This window comes from Zingiber officinale, chromosome 8B (genome assembly GCF_018446385.1).
Source record: "Zingiber officinale cultivar Zhangliang chromosome 8B, Zo_v1.1, whole genome shotgun sequence".
Lineage (NCBI taxonomy): Eukaryota > Viridiplantae > Streptophyta > Magnoliopsida > Zingiberales > Zingiberaceae > Zingiber > Zingiber officinale.
The window spans coordinates 14,924,775-14,940,441 of NC_056001.1; the positions used below are offsets into that span (position 1 = coordinate 14,924,775).

Sequence of the window (15,667 nt, forward strand, 5' to 3'; positions counted from 1 at the left end):
GATTCGGTCGATTCGATTTTGACCGAATGCTCACCCCTAATAACTAAGAAATAAATAACTATTTACTTATAATAATTATTTTTTAATATTTTATTTTTTTTATAGGAGTGTTTGCTCTAATAAAATATATTTTATACAAGTATTTGCTCTAATAAGATATAAGTCAAGAAAGATTTTTGCTCTTATCTTTCACCCCTCCTCTGGCCGGCGGTAAAGAGACCAATATAATTATTTTGAATGATTTTTTTAAAAGAAAAAAAAAGGAAAGATGAGTGAGACCATGAATAAAATGGTTCAGAGATTTTTTATAAGGAAAATATAAGTGAGCTGTTTTACTTTTGATATGAGATTATAAGGACTGTAAAAACCCTTCCCAATAGCTCCTACCGGGGTATTCCTCTCTCATAAAAGATCCAACACCAAAATATTCAAATAGAGACACAAGAGAGACCGGCCCTTTTTTACTTGTGGCCTCCATTTATAGCATAAATTTCTAAATCTAACCCAACCAAACAAAAAAAACAAAGAGGAGCAGCCCAAGATCGTAAAAACTTTATGGTTACGTCAAAGCTTCCAGTCACTCATAACTTAACCAACCCTTAAAAAAATAACATTATGCAAAAAGAAAACTTTATAGAAAAAAAAACTAGAGTTAAATTCCAACCCTAGCTATGGACTTTACTTATTTATTTATTTTTTATTTTCATGGTTTTTATTATATATATTAATGTATTAACTTGCATTGCCATTTTTTTTAGTTATATTCCTGTATTCTACACAAATGACAACTAATAAATTATGTTCAAAATATCAAATATGCACAAACATTATCATGTACACTCTTAAGAATTCTTAAATGCTGAGAATCTTGCATCATCTTTTTCTTACCTACTCGAACAAAAAAAAATCATGTATTTTTTCTTGTGGCATACAAAATAAAAAGATTATTTCGAATAAATAATTTCATTAAAATTTCCTCTTATAATATTTTGAATATTGTTCTTCTCGATCTATTTGAAATTATTAAAATGTCACACATATAGATTTAGTAATTTTTTATGTATTTTAAATTGTAAGAAATGATAATTCAAGTAGTAATTTTGAAACTCTTGATGCTTCTTAGAGAATATTGATAAAAGGATGCATGCACTTGGTGTAATACATTTGAATTAAATATATATATATGAATAATCATCTCAGACATTTAAATAGTCAGATTGCGCAAATTAAAAACCTAAAGTAACATGGTCACGTTGCCCTTGCGTTCACGAACAAAGCAAACTAGTAAGGTTATTTTTGAAAAAATAAACGAAGAAAATAAATAAAAATTTAAAATTTTGGAATATGGATTTATATTTATATTTATTTCTTTATTTTTAAAATAAAAAACGATTTGTTTTGTTTTTTTACGTTCTATTTTAGTTTTATTTTCCATAAATCGATAAATGAAACAGCAGCGACCTCTACAAACGCATATGGAGCGGATGGCTGTGGTTTTTATTCTCCTTCTCTCTCTCTTCCTCACGCTTTGTGGCTGTGGAGGAGACGGGAGACTCGAGTCTCTCCTCTTCCGCTCTTTTCGCCTCCCTCTCACTCCATTTCTTTCTCCCTCCCTCCTCCCCAATGGGAGCTCCCCCCCTTCGGCCCTGGCTCCTCCCCTTTCCATGACCTTTTGAGGGTCGCCTGCCGCCCATGGACTACGACGCCGCCGCCGCCGGGGTCCACAAGCGCGGCGCCCGGGCGTCCTCCGTGTCCGTCACGGAGGCCTCCGCCTCGACGTCCCCGTCGCGCCGCCCTTCTATGGACGAAGGTAAGCTGCCATCTCTACTCTCCTCCGTGTGCTAGCTAGGGTTTCGTCACCCCCGATCGCGTGCCTGGGCTTCGTAGTTTCTTTCGATTCGCAAGGAAAATTTCGTTTTGAGGGGTTATGGAGTTAAAATTGGGCGTCTTTGGGCCGAGGCTAGTGGGGCGATCCGGGTCTGACGAATTGGATTGGGAAGTTGCTGGCTTTTCGTCGCGAGAAGCCACAATACGCTGGAAAGGTTTATTTTTATATTCCTTTTTAGCATCTTCCCATATTTTCGAAATTTCAACGCCCTTTCTACAAAACTGTTATTTCCCGTCCGGTCTCGTTACGGAAGTTCTCTGGTTAAGCAGAGGAAGTAGCTGTGCTTCCGGGTACAAATGCATTGGGGGCAATTGATCTTAATCGACCACGATTTCTATTTCCTGACACTGTTGTTCATCCTTTAAAATTTTGTGTTCAGCTGAGGCTTCTTCTTTTTTAACTTCACTTGTAATCTAAGCCCACGCATTTGTTGCAAGTGCAGAAGCAATGTGGCAAATGAGCATCAGAGAGATTGATTCCATGGAATCGGGACCCTACCCTGAGCGTCTAGGGGAGCCTGACTGTACTTATTATCTTAGAACCGGCCTTTGCAGATACGGGATGACTTGCAGATACAATCATCCTCCTAATAGACAGATGGTAAACTAGTTTCTTTATTGTCCTTCTTGCTAACTTTTTTTTTTGGTCTGAGTGTGAATGATATTGTGTGACCATTTACACCTTTGTCCTTTTCCAAGTGTTGCATTGTTAAATTTAAATTTGTTGTATGAATTCATTTATTAGTTTTTAACGAAATAATTAGGGCATTGCTCTATTTCAACGCATCAACATTATTGTAACTTATGCATTAAGCAAGTGTATCCTTTAGACTAATTTAACAATGCACTGACGGTGTAGTCACTTTACTAAGGAATCTATCTTGCAATTGTTATAGAAACACATATAAGCTTTCTTCAGATTTTATTTCTCCTGGCACATGTCTGGAGACATGTATCTCATCCACATTCCACTGAGCGTACTCCAATCATCTCAATGTCATCCGAATGAATTTTTGCATCTGTCGCTTCCCAATTTTGGACTTAGATAATACTCTAAATTAAAATAATTGTGAACACTCATGACTGTGTTTCCATTTCATTTGGTTACGTGATTGCAGTGATACCTTCAATGGTAAAGCCATGACTCTTTTACTGACCACAAGTAAGAATAAGCTAGATTGCATGCCTTCTTGAGAGTTATTTTTGTAAAACTCTTGTCTGTGGTGCCACAATTTCTGTTGATGTATATATTGCAAGAATTACCAACATCTAGTTGATCAAAAGGTTATTATCTACCAGATAATCATTATGAGACAGATCATCCTTCTTTTTAAATTTCTTACACATAGTAAGTATTTTGATACATGGTTAAAGGCTTGGGTGCTGGTGGCGGTTTCACTTTTTTGGTTTGGTGGTTGGCTGTTTGCCGTTGCCATTTTGCCCAAGTTCTCTGTTATATGGGTTTCTTCTCATTCCTTGAGCTTGTAATATAACTTTGCCTTTTATATTCTTTTGTATATATATTACATGAGGTCATAATTATCTTGGTTTTGGTTGAAACCTGTCAACTTTCAGGCTATTGCTACTGCAAGTATTAAGGGAGGATATCCTGAAAGGGTCGGACATCCTGAATGTCAGGTAATTGTTTCCCAATAGTTCTTTACTCTTTCCATCTTGTGCGTATTCTATTTTCTCTGCATTTATTTCCTATTATTATTTGAAACCTAAAATAATTAGAACATACACTACAGTTGTTTTACTTTTCCTGAATAATATAAGAAATATTAATGGAATAAAGATGCCAATTTTCTTATTTATGTAGTACACATGAACTAGATGTTACTTTGCCTATGTGTATGATGTATGGCTTTTTTAATATTATTTTGGGTCTTTTTTTTTTAATGATCTTCCTACTTCAACAGTCTTCTGTTGCCTTTTGCTAGTTCTATCTCAGGACGGGTACATGCAAATTTGGAGCTACATGCAAATTTCATCATCCTAGAGATAAGGCAGGGATTGTTGGGAGAGTCCAACTAAATGTTTTAGGCTATCCAACTCGTCCGGTTTGTAACTGCTACTTGCTAATCTCTAAGACTGTATTTGAAGCTTTTGGTGAGTGTGTAACTATGATATATGTATAACATAATGTTTACATTTATGTAGAATGAGACAGAATGTGCATACTATATGAGAACTGGAGTATGTAAATTTGGGAGCACTTGTAAATTTCACCATCCACAGCCTTCTAATACACTGGTTTCACTACGCGGGTCTAGTGTTTATCCTGGTGTACATTCTCCTACTTCTCAGCAATCTTATTCTGGGGGTTTGACAAACTGGCCCTTGTCAAGAGCTTCTTTCATTGCTAGCCCACGATGGCAAGGTCTTTCAAGCTATGCTCAAGTGATTGTTCCTCAAGGTTTGGTTCAAGTACCTAGCTGGAACACATTTCCAGTAAGTCAAACTTTGTTTTAAACTCCTTTGCTTTCTAGAGTATTCATAAACTGGACAAATAAGATCATTTTATGTCATTGTTGATTGTATATTGGATCATTCAGAAAAAACTCTGTATTTTTCTGATTAAGAAAAAGATGCTTCAATTCAGGAATTATATCTATACGGCATGTGGAGTAAGCTTTGCAAATATTTTATTTAAATTTTCTTGTGAACTACTGTGTATGCGAATGGTGCAATTTTGCATGATGCATTCATGGTCATGAATTTATATACCCTGAGCTGACGTGGACTCAGCCAAATTTTGACCATTACATATTCAAAACTACAAAATTGTGTTAGTGTGCAAGAGCAATAGGTTAGTGATGCCATATTCAAAGATCCTTCATGGATATATGGTTGGTTAAATCCAAGTCATTTCAAATTAGCCAAAATGGAGGATTATTAGGATCCATCAGGTATGTGACTATGTGTATTATCAGCAGATAAGTATCTATTTGGATCTTTAATTATCGATTGGTAATTTGTTTTAACGGTCTGATTCGTTTATTTTAGAAATTATCCTAATTTGAGAAAAAAAATGTTTGATTTGCATCTCATCTTTATAGAAAAAAATTGTAATGTATAAGCTCTCTTTTAGCCAGGATTTTTGCTACTGACAGATATATATGCCAAAACTCAGTAAGAATCATGTAATTGTCTCCCTCTAATGAATAATACATCAATCCTTGCTTTCTTATTTTTTATTATATAAATAGTTGATGATCTGGGGCTCTGATTTGTAGACCAAACTCATTTGATGTCCTCTGAAATGAAAATAAAAAACTGAAGTCTGCTGCTCAGCTTGTCTATTCTTTCTTTTCTTTAACAATGATGATATTTCTTTCTCTTTATTTTTGAAAGGGCTTTTTTATTTCCTCACTATTATAGATGAAAGCTATTTGTTTGTTGCTCTTCAAAATCAACCCAATCAGTTCTTTAATCTTCTGGTAAATTGGATCAGCCTGACTCTGTTATAGCTCATGTTGGCAAAACATGATATACTTGTCCCACGTCTAGCATAACTAGATTTTTAGAGTTTCTCAATTTAACACTGAATTTTCTAGAAGCTAAAGTTTATTGCATGCCATTTCTCTGACCATAAGATGGTTATTGAAAGAACTTAGATTTAAAAAAACACATGAAGTTGGAGTTGTCAACTGAAACTATTAAGTTATAAATGATTTCAGATCATGGCCTCATCTTTTTTATTCTTTTCTGAAATTGAAAAGGAGCTAAATTATAATTGCCCTACACTATTTTATTTTAGTTAATATTATTTTGTCAATGGTTCCATCCCTTAGTCTTTTTAGCATATGTGAAATAAGAGAACTATATTCTTGGTTCTCTAATTTACGATGGGCATCTTGGATTCTCCTTTCACTTATCCGTACCATTTATAGTTGACAGCAGAGTAAAGAGCAAGCTTGGATTATTTCAGTTTACTTGGAAGACGGAAAGCAAAATTAAGGAAAAGTTTCCGTAGTGGAAGAGTTTCCGTCGTTTACTTCATTAAAATTTTCAGATGGAAGAGAAATGTAATCCATCAACGGATAGTTTTGGAGTCAAAATCGATCATCTCAAAATCGGACGAAAACAGAGGATGGGAAAAAAATGACGCATGTACCCTTTTTAACTCACAAAATTAGACCATGTGCCAAAAAAAAAATGGTGCATGTACCTTTTTTTATTTACAAAATTATGCTGCATGTATCCACCTTCATCTATCAAGATAAACAAGCATGCAAAGGAAGATATTTCTTCACTCTTTCTCTTCTCTTCCTGAGGATGATTTTCTACTATAGATTTCTTTCTCTTCCTTATCTGCACTTTAGAGTAAACAGAGCATTAGTCATTTTAGCCTATGTGAAATAAGAGAACTATATCCTTGGTTCTCTAATCTATGATGGGCATCTTGGATTCTCCTTTCACTTATCCTTACCATTTATAGCTGACTGGAGAGTAAAGAGCAAACTTTGGATTATTTCATAGGTTTGTTTATCGGTTCATGTATTCAAATATCCAAGCAAAATTTGTATAATCAAATATATTAGCACCTATTATATGAATGATTTCTACATTACTCTCAGTCAATTATTGTTTCTTAGCAAAGTTAGACAAAGCAGGCAGCTACTTACAGCAACATAAGAATCAGGGAGATGAAGGAAAGGCCAGTGGGCTGAGTAAGTAGAGCTGGTAAAAAAGTAGTCAAATCTCAAAAGGGTTATATTCCCGCTTTCTTTCACTCCTTTTCTTATATCTTTGGAATCACCAGCTTTTCTAGGATTTGATAGGGATCAAAAGGAAGATAGTCTTGCAAGGTTAAGAGTTCTTACAACTGCCTAAGGATGAGACTGCTAGATTATCTTAAACTTTTCCTTTGTCTGAAGCCATCATTTTCTTTCAAGGCGTAGCTCCAGTATGGGATAACTTAAAGTTCCTCTCTCCAATTGGAAGAATATATGAATTAGTGGTTGACGCCACTCAGGATTTTTATTAGATTTCAAACGGATAAAACAAGTACATATGGCTAAGCCTTCTTGTCTTTCATTTTTTTTCCTGAAGTTGCTCTGATATTTATATTTTGCTCCCAAGTATGTAAACAAAATTATAGAGAGAACTTTGACACAACGAATGTTTATGGTCATCTGCTTTATAGTGCAGCTCTTTTCCCTTGAAGCCATTTTCTTAGTGTAACCATATTACTTCACAAATGTACAACTAGAAGTACCTACAATAGTAAACCATGTATAAGCTGGATGGAAAGCCTATAGTACTTTTGGATATAAACAATATGCATTCCCTAAACATCTTTAATGTTGGTATCCCTTTCTCGGACCATCAGCATTTCCACACACAAGTCTCCATTGAATCAGTTTTCCAACATACTCCCAGCTAACTGTTTAGTGCAATGCAAACATTATGTTCCCATTGCTATTGTTGTTAGAAATATAAACTATACAGGAAATACTGAATATGGATTATGGAAATAGGATTATTTGAAAACAAAACATCCATGTTGAAGTCTAAACCTTCATTTTGACTTGGGTTGACCTGTTATTTAACACCAGTATTTTTGGCTTAAACTGGACTAGTTTTCTGATTAATATACTTGTCCAACCATTTGAGCAGCTAATCTTATCCAACTTTGAATGATAACATGGATAACAAGCACTATGCCAGGAATATTTGACCCATTATTTGTTTATGGGTGTTCAGAATTCTATTAATTGTTCTTAATATTTAGTGTTTTATATATTTGAGCAAGTTAACTAATTTGCCCAATTTCATTGTAATTATGAGAGACTCAATATTTGGTAAATTTAATTCCATGCCTGTGGCGGTCATGTTATGTTAACTGGGTTTCTTAGTTCTACCGGAAGTAGTTATCACAAATCTTTGATACTTACATAGCTCTAAAGATAATTGATATCAAATAGTTCTGTTTGAATGTTTCTATCTTCTATAACATTGTTACTTTAGTTTTGGGAAAATTTTATTCTTTATTAACAATTTGTTATATTTGATATCAATAATTGGATCTATGCACATGATTCGCTGCTCAGTAAGATATAGATAGACCTCAAGGCCGAATGTTCCCCTATAACCAAATTACTTCTTTGCTACAATGCCTTCTTTAACGACATGATTTCCCCCCTTACATACTGTTATCATATTGGATTATGCTACTATCACAAGTATTTTCTGCCTCTTTAGGGACAATTAGGAGCTGTTTCATCATCCGAGAGTCCATTGCTTATGCCACGAACATCTTCATTTTTTGGGACATCTCGCCAAAGTGAAACAGTGGCAGGAGCTCAAGGGACAGTCCCATCTTACCGATCAAATGCTCTTCCCATGGGTCAGTACATAATGGCAAGGGACAGTGTCTTCCCTGAAAGACCTGATCAACCTGAATGCCAATTTTATATGAAGACAGGAGATTGTAAATTTGGCGCAGCCTGCAAGTTCAATCATCCTCGAGAGAGAATGGTTCCTCCCCCTAACTGTTTGCTGAGTCCGTTAGGCCTTCCTTTACGCCCTGTATGTTTCTCACAAACTCATCTTGTTCCTTTATGATGCTCTAGGTGTCTGTCATCCTATATAATAAATTGACATTTTTCACACGTGTTTCCTTCCATTAATTTCGTTACTTTTGCTGACATCAAATTCTTTATATGATAATGTCTAGGTTCCTTTTTTGCATCCTGCATTGTTCGCCAATTACACAAATCATTAGAAACACAATTCTCTTGTATGGCTTTTTGTAAATTTGACAATGATTGACCTCTATAGTTGTGATTTGACACTGGGAATTTGGGATCATCTTCCGTACATTGATCCTGTGTGGTAGCTTGCTTGCTTGCTATGATCCTCGGTATTTTGTACTGTTGGGAATCAATACTTGCTTGCCAACTTGATGTTTGCATACTAGAATCGATACGGGCAACTTTTATACTCCTTGCATCTTTCGACATGGATCTGGCTAAATGTAGGATCCTGTTTTCTTTATGGCAGGGAGAACCTTTGTGCATTTTCTATTCGAGATATGGCATCTGCAAGTTTGGAGCCCATTGCAAATTTAACCATCCAATGGCAACACCCATGGGGTTGTATGCTTACAGTCTTTCTCCATCCTCTCCGGTTGATGTTCCAATGGCAAGAAATTTCCTCGTCTCCTCGTCAGGCCCTCCACCCCTAGAAGTTCCTCTCGAAGCTACCACTGGGAAGTCTAGGCGCCTTTCTCTCTCTGACTCCCGGCAAATTGCCTCGGGCAATGAAAGCATTCAATCGGAGGGATCACACCACCTCTAACGTCAGTGGGAAAGTTTCTTCTTTTTCCTAACTATACGAGAGAGGTGTCCTTGTAAATGAAAACTCATCCATGGTGATGAGTTTGTGCCTGTGCCTGTGCCGATAATGTACAGTTTTTTTTTTTCACAAGGACTGCAACGTGCTGTGCTGAAGGGTGATGAAGTCTCCATTCTTGTTGTGTTTCATTTTGAGATAAAAGAACAAACGGAAAAAATTATTCTCTGTATATCTGAGAAACTTTATGTATGTAATTCTGTGAAAAGCCAGTTCTCGCTCGTATGCATTGGCTTTAGAAGTTTTTTCCCCTCAATTGTTTTCTCTGTTTTCTTCCATGCCAGAATTTTGTTCATTCTAGTGGATAGATTGATAAAATGGATGAATCATGGTTTAAATTTTTGTTGAGTTGGAGTTTCATTGTCTAGACAAAATTGAATAGGATCTGGTGTTGTTCTTGGTGTGCCAACATTGGCACCTGCAAGAGTGGAACTATATGGTATTTTTTATTTATATTCCCTCATTTTTATTTACATAAGTTGGGCTGTGTTTCAGATTTATCAAAGAAATGCTGTTTATATATATTGAAAACACTGAGAAAAAGTAACAAAATAAACTTCTTGTGGAAACATTTCCAAACTCAAGATCTACCAGGCTATAAGATCACAAAGCCATTCCACGCATGACAATTTGTGAAACGTGTGAGCAACCATCAAAGTTGCATAACAAGCTATGCTAAACCAGTTCAAATCTTCTGTCGTCAGATTCGTCCTCATGTCCCCTTGCTGATCGGACATATGTGATAACCTCGTGATGTGTACCATATCCTTAAGATGTTATATGACTCATCCAATCAACGAGTGGGACAGAGGGGACACGAGATTCGGAGACAAAAGATTTGAACTGATGCTAAACAAAGTTGGTAAGACAGATTGAGGTGGAGTTGAACTGTTATTTTTATGATGTATCACATTCCACATTCCCCGGCACGCGACTTGCACTAGCTGGGAATGGCAGAAAACCTATACCCTGGTGCACCCCTCCAGGAGTAATATGCAATCCGAGTCTCATAGAAACCTGCAATAATTATAAATGTTGATTCAATACCCATGATACATCAACTTTGCCCAAGGGCGAGTCTAATTTAGGGGGAAGGAGCCCAAACAGAAGGAAAGGGAAAGCAACAAGATACTTCTGTCTACATCAGTAAAAGAAGAAAAGGCAAGGAGAAGAAATGGAGCAATTTGGAGCATCATGTGCACAAGTTCATTGAGACAAAAAAAAAAGTTCATTCAGAAAACAGATGTCAAACCTATACACTACATACCTGGAAGAAATGCAAGGCTACCAAGCGCCAAGAGGCCATATGCTTGGGATTGCTCACCCTCCATATGGTCTGTAAAGATGAAGACTGATAGAATAAGGAGAAGAGTCCCGAGGGCCAGGAGAAAAAGTGCAAGAGCTACTGATTTCCATGGAACTCAACATGTCGTCTTGATGCCATGAAACTCCTACTTAGGCAGTTTCCTTAATGGCAATGACTGTAGAATGCAATTCCAAAAGTGATCATATAGCCGGAAAAGGCAATATATAAAGGGGAAAAAGTATAAACAAAGGTACATGATCCTTGCAACATCAAAAGGTAAAAAGGCTTTGTCAGTTTTTCGGAATTGTTTCTAAAACCAAACAAAGTAAATTTTTTCTGTAATCAAATCATTACAAAAATAAGAAATGGATGCAGTAACCACATTATTGGACAAAAATTGGCTCATGTGGGCAACTAGGAAGTACATCATAGTGCTAGAAAGGGAGGCATAGGTGTCTTATTGAGTGGTTGACACCACCCCGAGCAAGGAGCCAGTAACATCTTGGAAAAGAATGAGGAAGGGAGATTTGTGACTGACCTTCGAAGAATTCAAGGTATGGATCTAGACGAGGTTGAGCCAACTTGCTCTAAGCAGACTGCTAGACACAATCACAACATTATTTTAAACTATCATTCATAAGTGAGGTCTTTATGTCAAAAAAAAAAAACATCTTAAATTTTTTTCTACATCATAGCTTTTACACTTCCATAAGCATAGTGTTCAGGCATTCTAGTTGGTGCCAAACATAATAGGAGGAACTAGAGCTTATATCTGTAGACTTGAAGTGTATTATATGAAGATTTTATCAATCATTAACACAATTGCCAAAAGTATTTAGAAAAGGATGTCCTACTACATATTAGTATGACTTCTAAATCTAAAGCATAAATTCTACTGGCTGTTCATAAACATTAGCCGAGCTCTAAAGTTGACAAGACCTATTAGTATAATAATAAATGGGCAAAAATCAAAAGAGCGCCCCTACTTTTCCAAATCATCAAAAGGCATCCCATTTTGATTTTTTTATTAAAAGGATGTCTCACTACCTTGTAAAATGACATCATTGCCTTGGGTACAATGCTTGACAATATTACATTGTTCTCATTATTATCTCGTCTATATCGCATGTCTAAATCCTAAAACGGTGGTGTGCATTGTAGCAGTTAATATTACATTGTTCTCATTATTATCTCGTCTATATCGCATGTCTAAATCCTAAAACGGTGGTGTGCATTGTAGCAGTTACGAAACCGTAGCTGCTACACATGGTGTAGTAACTACGGTTTCGTAGCTGCTACAACTATAATAGTTGTAGCTGGTAGTTGTAGCAGTTACGATTTCATAGCTGTTATAACATGAAAAATAACTTTAATCAAGAGGATTAAAATTCTTTAGAGTCTCAAAAAGCTTTAAACTACGTTTTTTTGGCCTAAGACTGGGCCATTACGGGTTACACTCGATAATAAATATAGATATTTGAACGAGCTTCAATTTGATATATTATACGTCTTGTGGTTTAACCCGAATAAAAAATTTTGACATCTCAAAGCTTACCTAATATTCACGTTGTAGCAGCTACGAAATCGTAACTGTTACAACTGTATGACATCTCAGTTGTAACAGTTACAATATAACATGCCCTCAGATCAGGATTTAGGTGGGAAATATAAGAAAGATAATAATGAGAACAATGTAGTAAAAGGTAAATGGGTAATTTTACATGAGGCGGGGGTGCCTTTTTAATAAAAAATAAAAGTGGGGCGCATCTGGATGATTCCAAAAATAAGAGGCACCCTTTTGATTTTTACCCATAATAAATTCTACTAGTGGAATTGCAAAAATTATTCTATATTTAAGTGAGATAAATCAATTAGAGTTGCAGATGTGAAAATAGTTCGAGATCAAAGAAAACTCAAGTTAAGTTGATGTAGCAAAATTGATTAATAAAGTTCATGCAGCCAACTGTAAAATTGGGACTTTCAAGGACTGATGTCTTACATTAGAGGAAATGACCTTCCTGCTCACTACTTTTGCCCAATTTTGGCCAAAATAAAATCAAAAAAGAAATAAGATCGAATCAAACCCATTCTTTCTCTCTACTTCGTTCCAAGTATCTCTTTTTTTTTAAAAAATTTTTTTTCCCATCATTCTTTTCTTTCCCACTTCCGTCCAAGTAAACACAAAATTATAGAACTAATGAGCGACATCAACCGAAAAAAAGAGAGAAAGAGAGACCTTAGACATCTCCAAACCATAACACTATATTCGATATAGTTTTTTCATCAAAATTGTACAATTTAAATATCAAACATTAATTCAGCTTCAACCCGCTCACACCCACACAAAAAGACATATTCTTTAGAATATTTTATTTTCTTATTCATAATTTAATTATCAATTCACATTTAAATTTATTAATATTTTTATATGATTATTATTATATTTAAACACAGATCTGACCTTGATCACCGCCGGCGGAAGGAAGTGTTGAGGGAAGAAGACAATGAAACAACGGCAAAATCTCTGTCGTTTCACCGGCACGGCTACCCTTCCACCTCCATTTATTCCGTCGGAAAGAGCCCGAACCTCCAGCACAGACCTGAACTCCAAACCAACGGCCCTCACCAGATCTACCCACACGGACGGCTCATCTAAAGAGCTGGAAGAAGGCGGCAGATCAGAAAATCAAGAGAGCAAAAGGGATCGGCATCGGCAAAGAACAGAAGAGGCCGAAAAGGAAGAAAAGGAGGAAGAAAACTCGCCTTCGACAGGAAGATGCCAATTTCGCAGCAGCCTCGCGAACCCTTTCGAGTGTCGATCCAAAACGGGAAGTCGAAAAATCAAACTAAATCATGGAAAAAGAGATAGAGAATTGCATTTTATCCCATAATTTCAACTATATTTTAAAAATATCTCTATTATTTTGTTTTATCATCACACATTTTTATAAATATTTTCAGATATATCCTTATAATTTAGTATTGTTATTTTATTTTTATTACAAATTCATCTTGCATTATATGAACATTTCTTCCGATAACACAGTTGATAATGCTCATTCGATTCGATGGTAAATGAATTAAAGTTAGTATTATATTTTTTAATTTATTTGTTAAATACGTAGAATTGAAAGATTTGATGAGACTTGATACTATATTAAAGTCTAATTAAACTGATAATTAATAAAAAAAATCAGATAAATTGTTATATGACAAGAAGACTAATTGAATCTGTATGACTTGTTAACTCGCTGAAGTTCAGATGAAGCAAAAAGACTTGGTGGGTAGGGTGTAAATGAATCAAGCCGTTTGTGAGCTATTCGAAGCTCGATTCGATAAAAGCTCGTTTGAGCTCGTTTAATGAGCCTCGTTAAGATAAACAAACGAAGCTCAAATTTCGCAATATTCGTCTCGTTAGCTCGTGAACACGTTCGTTAAGTTCATTAAATAATTTTTAAATAAAAAAAATAATAATTTTGATATTGAATTTATAGATTTTATATTCTACTTATGAAAAATATAGACAAATATATTAAATTTATTTATTAGAGTAAAATTATAAATTTTAATAATAATATTATAATTTTCTCTAAATATATAATTTAGTTTTTAATGAATATTTAAATTTATTATTTATATTTATTAAACTCGTTTAGACTCGATAAAAGCTCGAATAAGCTCGTGATGCATGAATATATTCGTTAAATAAAGCTCGAGCTCGGCTCGATTATAAACGAGCCAAGCTCAAACATTCAAGAGTTCGGCTCAACTCGGCTCGATTACACCCCAACTGGTGGGTCAAAAGTCAAGTAAGTTGAGAAATGTAAGTAATATAAGTACTGGAGGAGAGTGATATAGTGATGACGTGTTCCCAGTTGAGGGAACAATAAGTGTCTATCCGACCTAATATTTCAATGAAATCCGAAGTCAGGACCGGATAGTTACAAGACTGTCAAAACATTTAATTTTTCATATTATGCTTGTTGTGCTAACTCTGTGGTATAAGAAAAAGAAAATTAGAAAAAAGGTGTTCCAGGTGCTCGAAAAGGGTCCAGGGGCTCGGAGGTCTGGGTGCCTCGAATAGTTCTGGGCGCCTAGATTGGCCCAAACCCAACTACTCGTGTAGATGAGTTGGCGCACTCCGATTGACTGGTGTACGTCAACATCCAGGTGCCCGGAAGTAGATAGAGACAACCGAATAGAGCTTCGTCGCGATGTAGCTACATCAGTGATCCAGGCACCCGAAGGTGGTCAGGCACCCAGAGGTGGATAATCCAACGACAAAACTGGATCATATATGTCTCAGTCCAGGTGGTCCAGGTTGTTGGTGAGCGGGCCGGCAAGAGGGGAGGGGTGAATTGCCTGAAACAAAAAAAATACTCTCCTCATCTTTCAACTCTTAAGGTGCAACAATAATAAATAAAAATAAAAGAACAGAATTAAAGAAGAGACTTAGGGATTGACTTAGTTACAACCTAGGTGGTTGTTAATCCAAGACGGTTGACAAGCTCAGTCAGAATCTCCTTCTCTGAAGGCGGAGAAATCTTTTACACAATAAAAACTTAAGTAGTTGCTAGGAAGTTAGTACAAGAGTTGATGATTAATTCCCTAGCTCCATGGCCCTTTTTATAGGGTCTAGAAACTCTATCTTCGGCTTGAGGGTGCCTCCCATAAGCATGGAGGGCACCTCTAGCGTGGCATTTGGATAAAGTTTTATTCAAATGCGAAACGATCACTTTGACTGGTTTGAGGGCGCCCTCAATGCAATGGAGGGCACCCTCAATGTGGAGGGCGCCCTCAATGCCATGGAGGGCGCCCTCAATGTGGAGGGCGCTCTCAATGTGGAGGGTGCCCTCAATGTTGCAACGTATAAATAACTCCAGCTTCTTTTCACTCCTTTTCTTCTTCCAAAGCTCCGATCGCTTGGGTGATTGTGGCCAACCAAAATAGGGTTCACCCGAACCTAATTTCCGGTCTTCTCCTCGAGCAGACTTTCGCTCTGGCTTCTTGTCCCTCGAACGTCGCATATGTTCTTCTCATCCACTGGTGTACTCTGTTGGGACCTTGACGTCCGCTAGAGGGGGGTGAATAGCGGCTCACCCAAATCGTTCG

General features: G+C 36.3%; 1 protein-coding gene across 1 annotated transcript; it reads left to right on the forward strand.

Moving 5' to 3' along the window:
* Positions 1 to 1,472: 1,472 nt before the first annotated feature.
* LOC122014329 (zinc finger CCCH domain-containing protein ZFN-like) lies at positions 1,473 to 9,461 on the forward strand. The gene is made up of 7 exons (XM_042570531.1): positions 1,473 to 1,810; positions 2,331 to 2,488; positions 3,463 to 3,525; positions 3,831 to 3,950; positions 4,051 to 4,341; positions 8,098 to 8,424; positions 8,899 to 9,461. The coding sequence occupies exons 1-7, from the start codon at positions 1,693 to 1,695 to the stop codon at positions 9,193 to 9,195; spliced, it is 1,374 nt and encodes a 457-aa protein (XP_042426465.1). The 5' UTR covers positions 1,473 to 1,692; the 3' UTR covers positions 9,196 to 9,461.
* Positions 9,462 to 15,667: the final 6,206 nt, after the last annotated feature.

What these genes read in the sequence shown, in the direction of transcription:
- LOC122014329 (XM_042570531.1), top strand. Translation starts at nt 1,693, where the DNA reads ATGGACTACGACGCCGCCGCCGCCGGGGTCCACAAGCGCGGCGCCCGG. An exon ending in TCGGACATCCTGAATGTCAG is followed by an intron (nt 3,526 to 3,830) that starts GTAATTGTTTCC and finishes GCCTTTTGCTAG; the next exon opens with TTCTATCTCAGGACGGGTAC. An exon ending in TAGGCCTTCCTTTACGCCCT is followed by an intron (nt 8,425 to 8,898) that starts GTATGTTTCTCA and finishes TCTTTATGGCAG; the next exon opens with GGAGAACCTTTGTGCATTTT.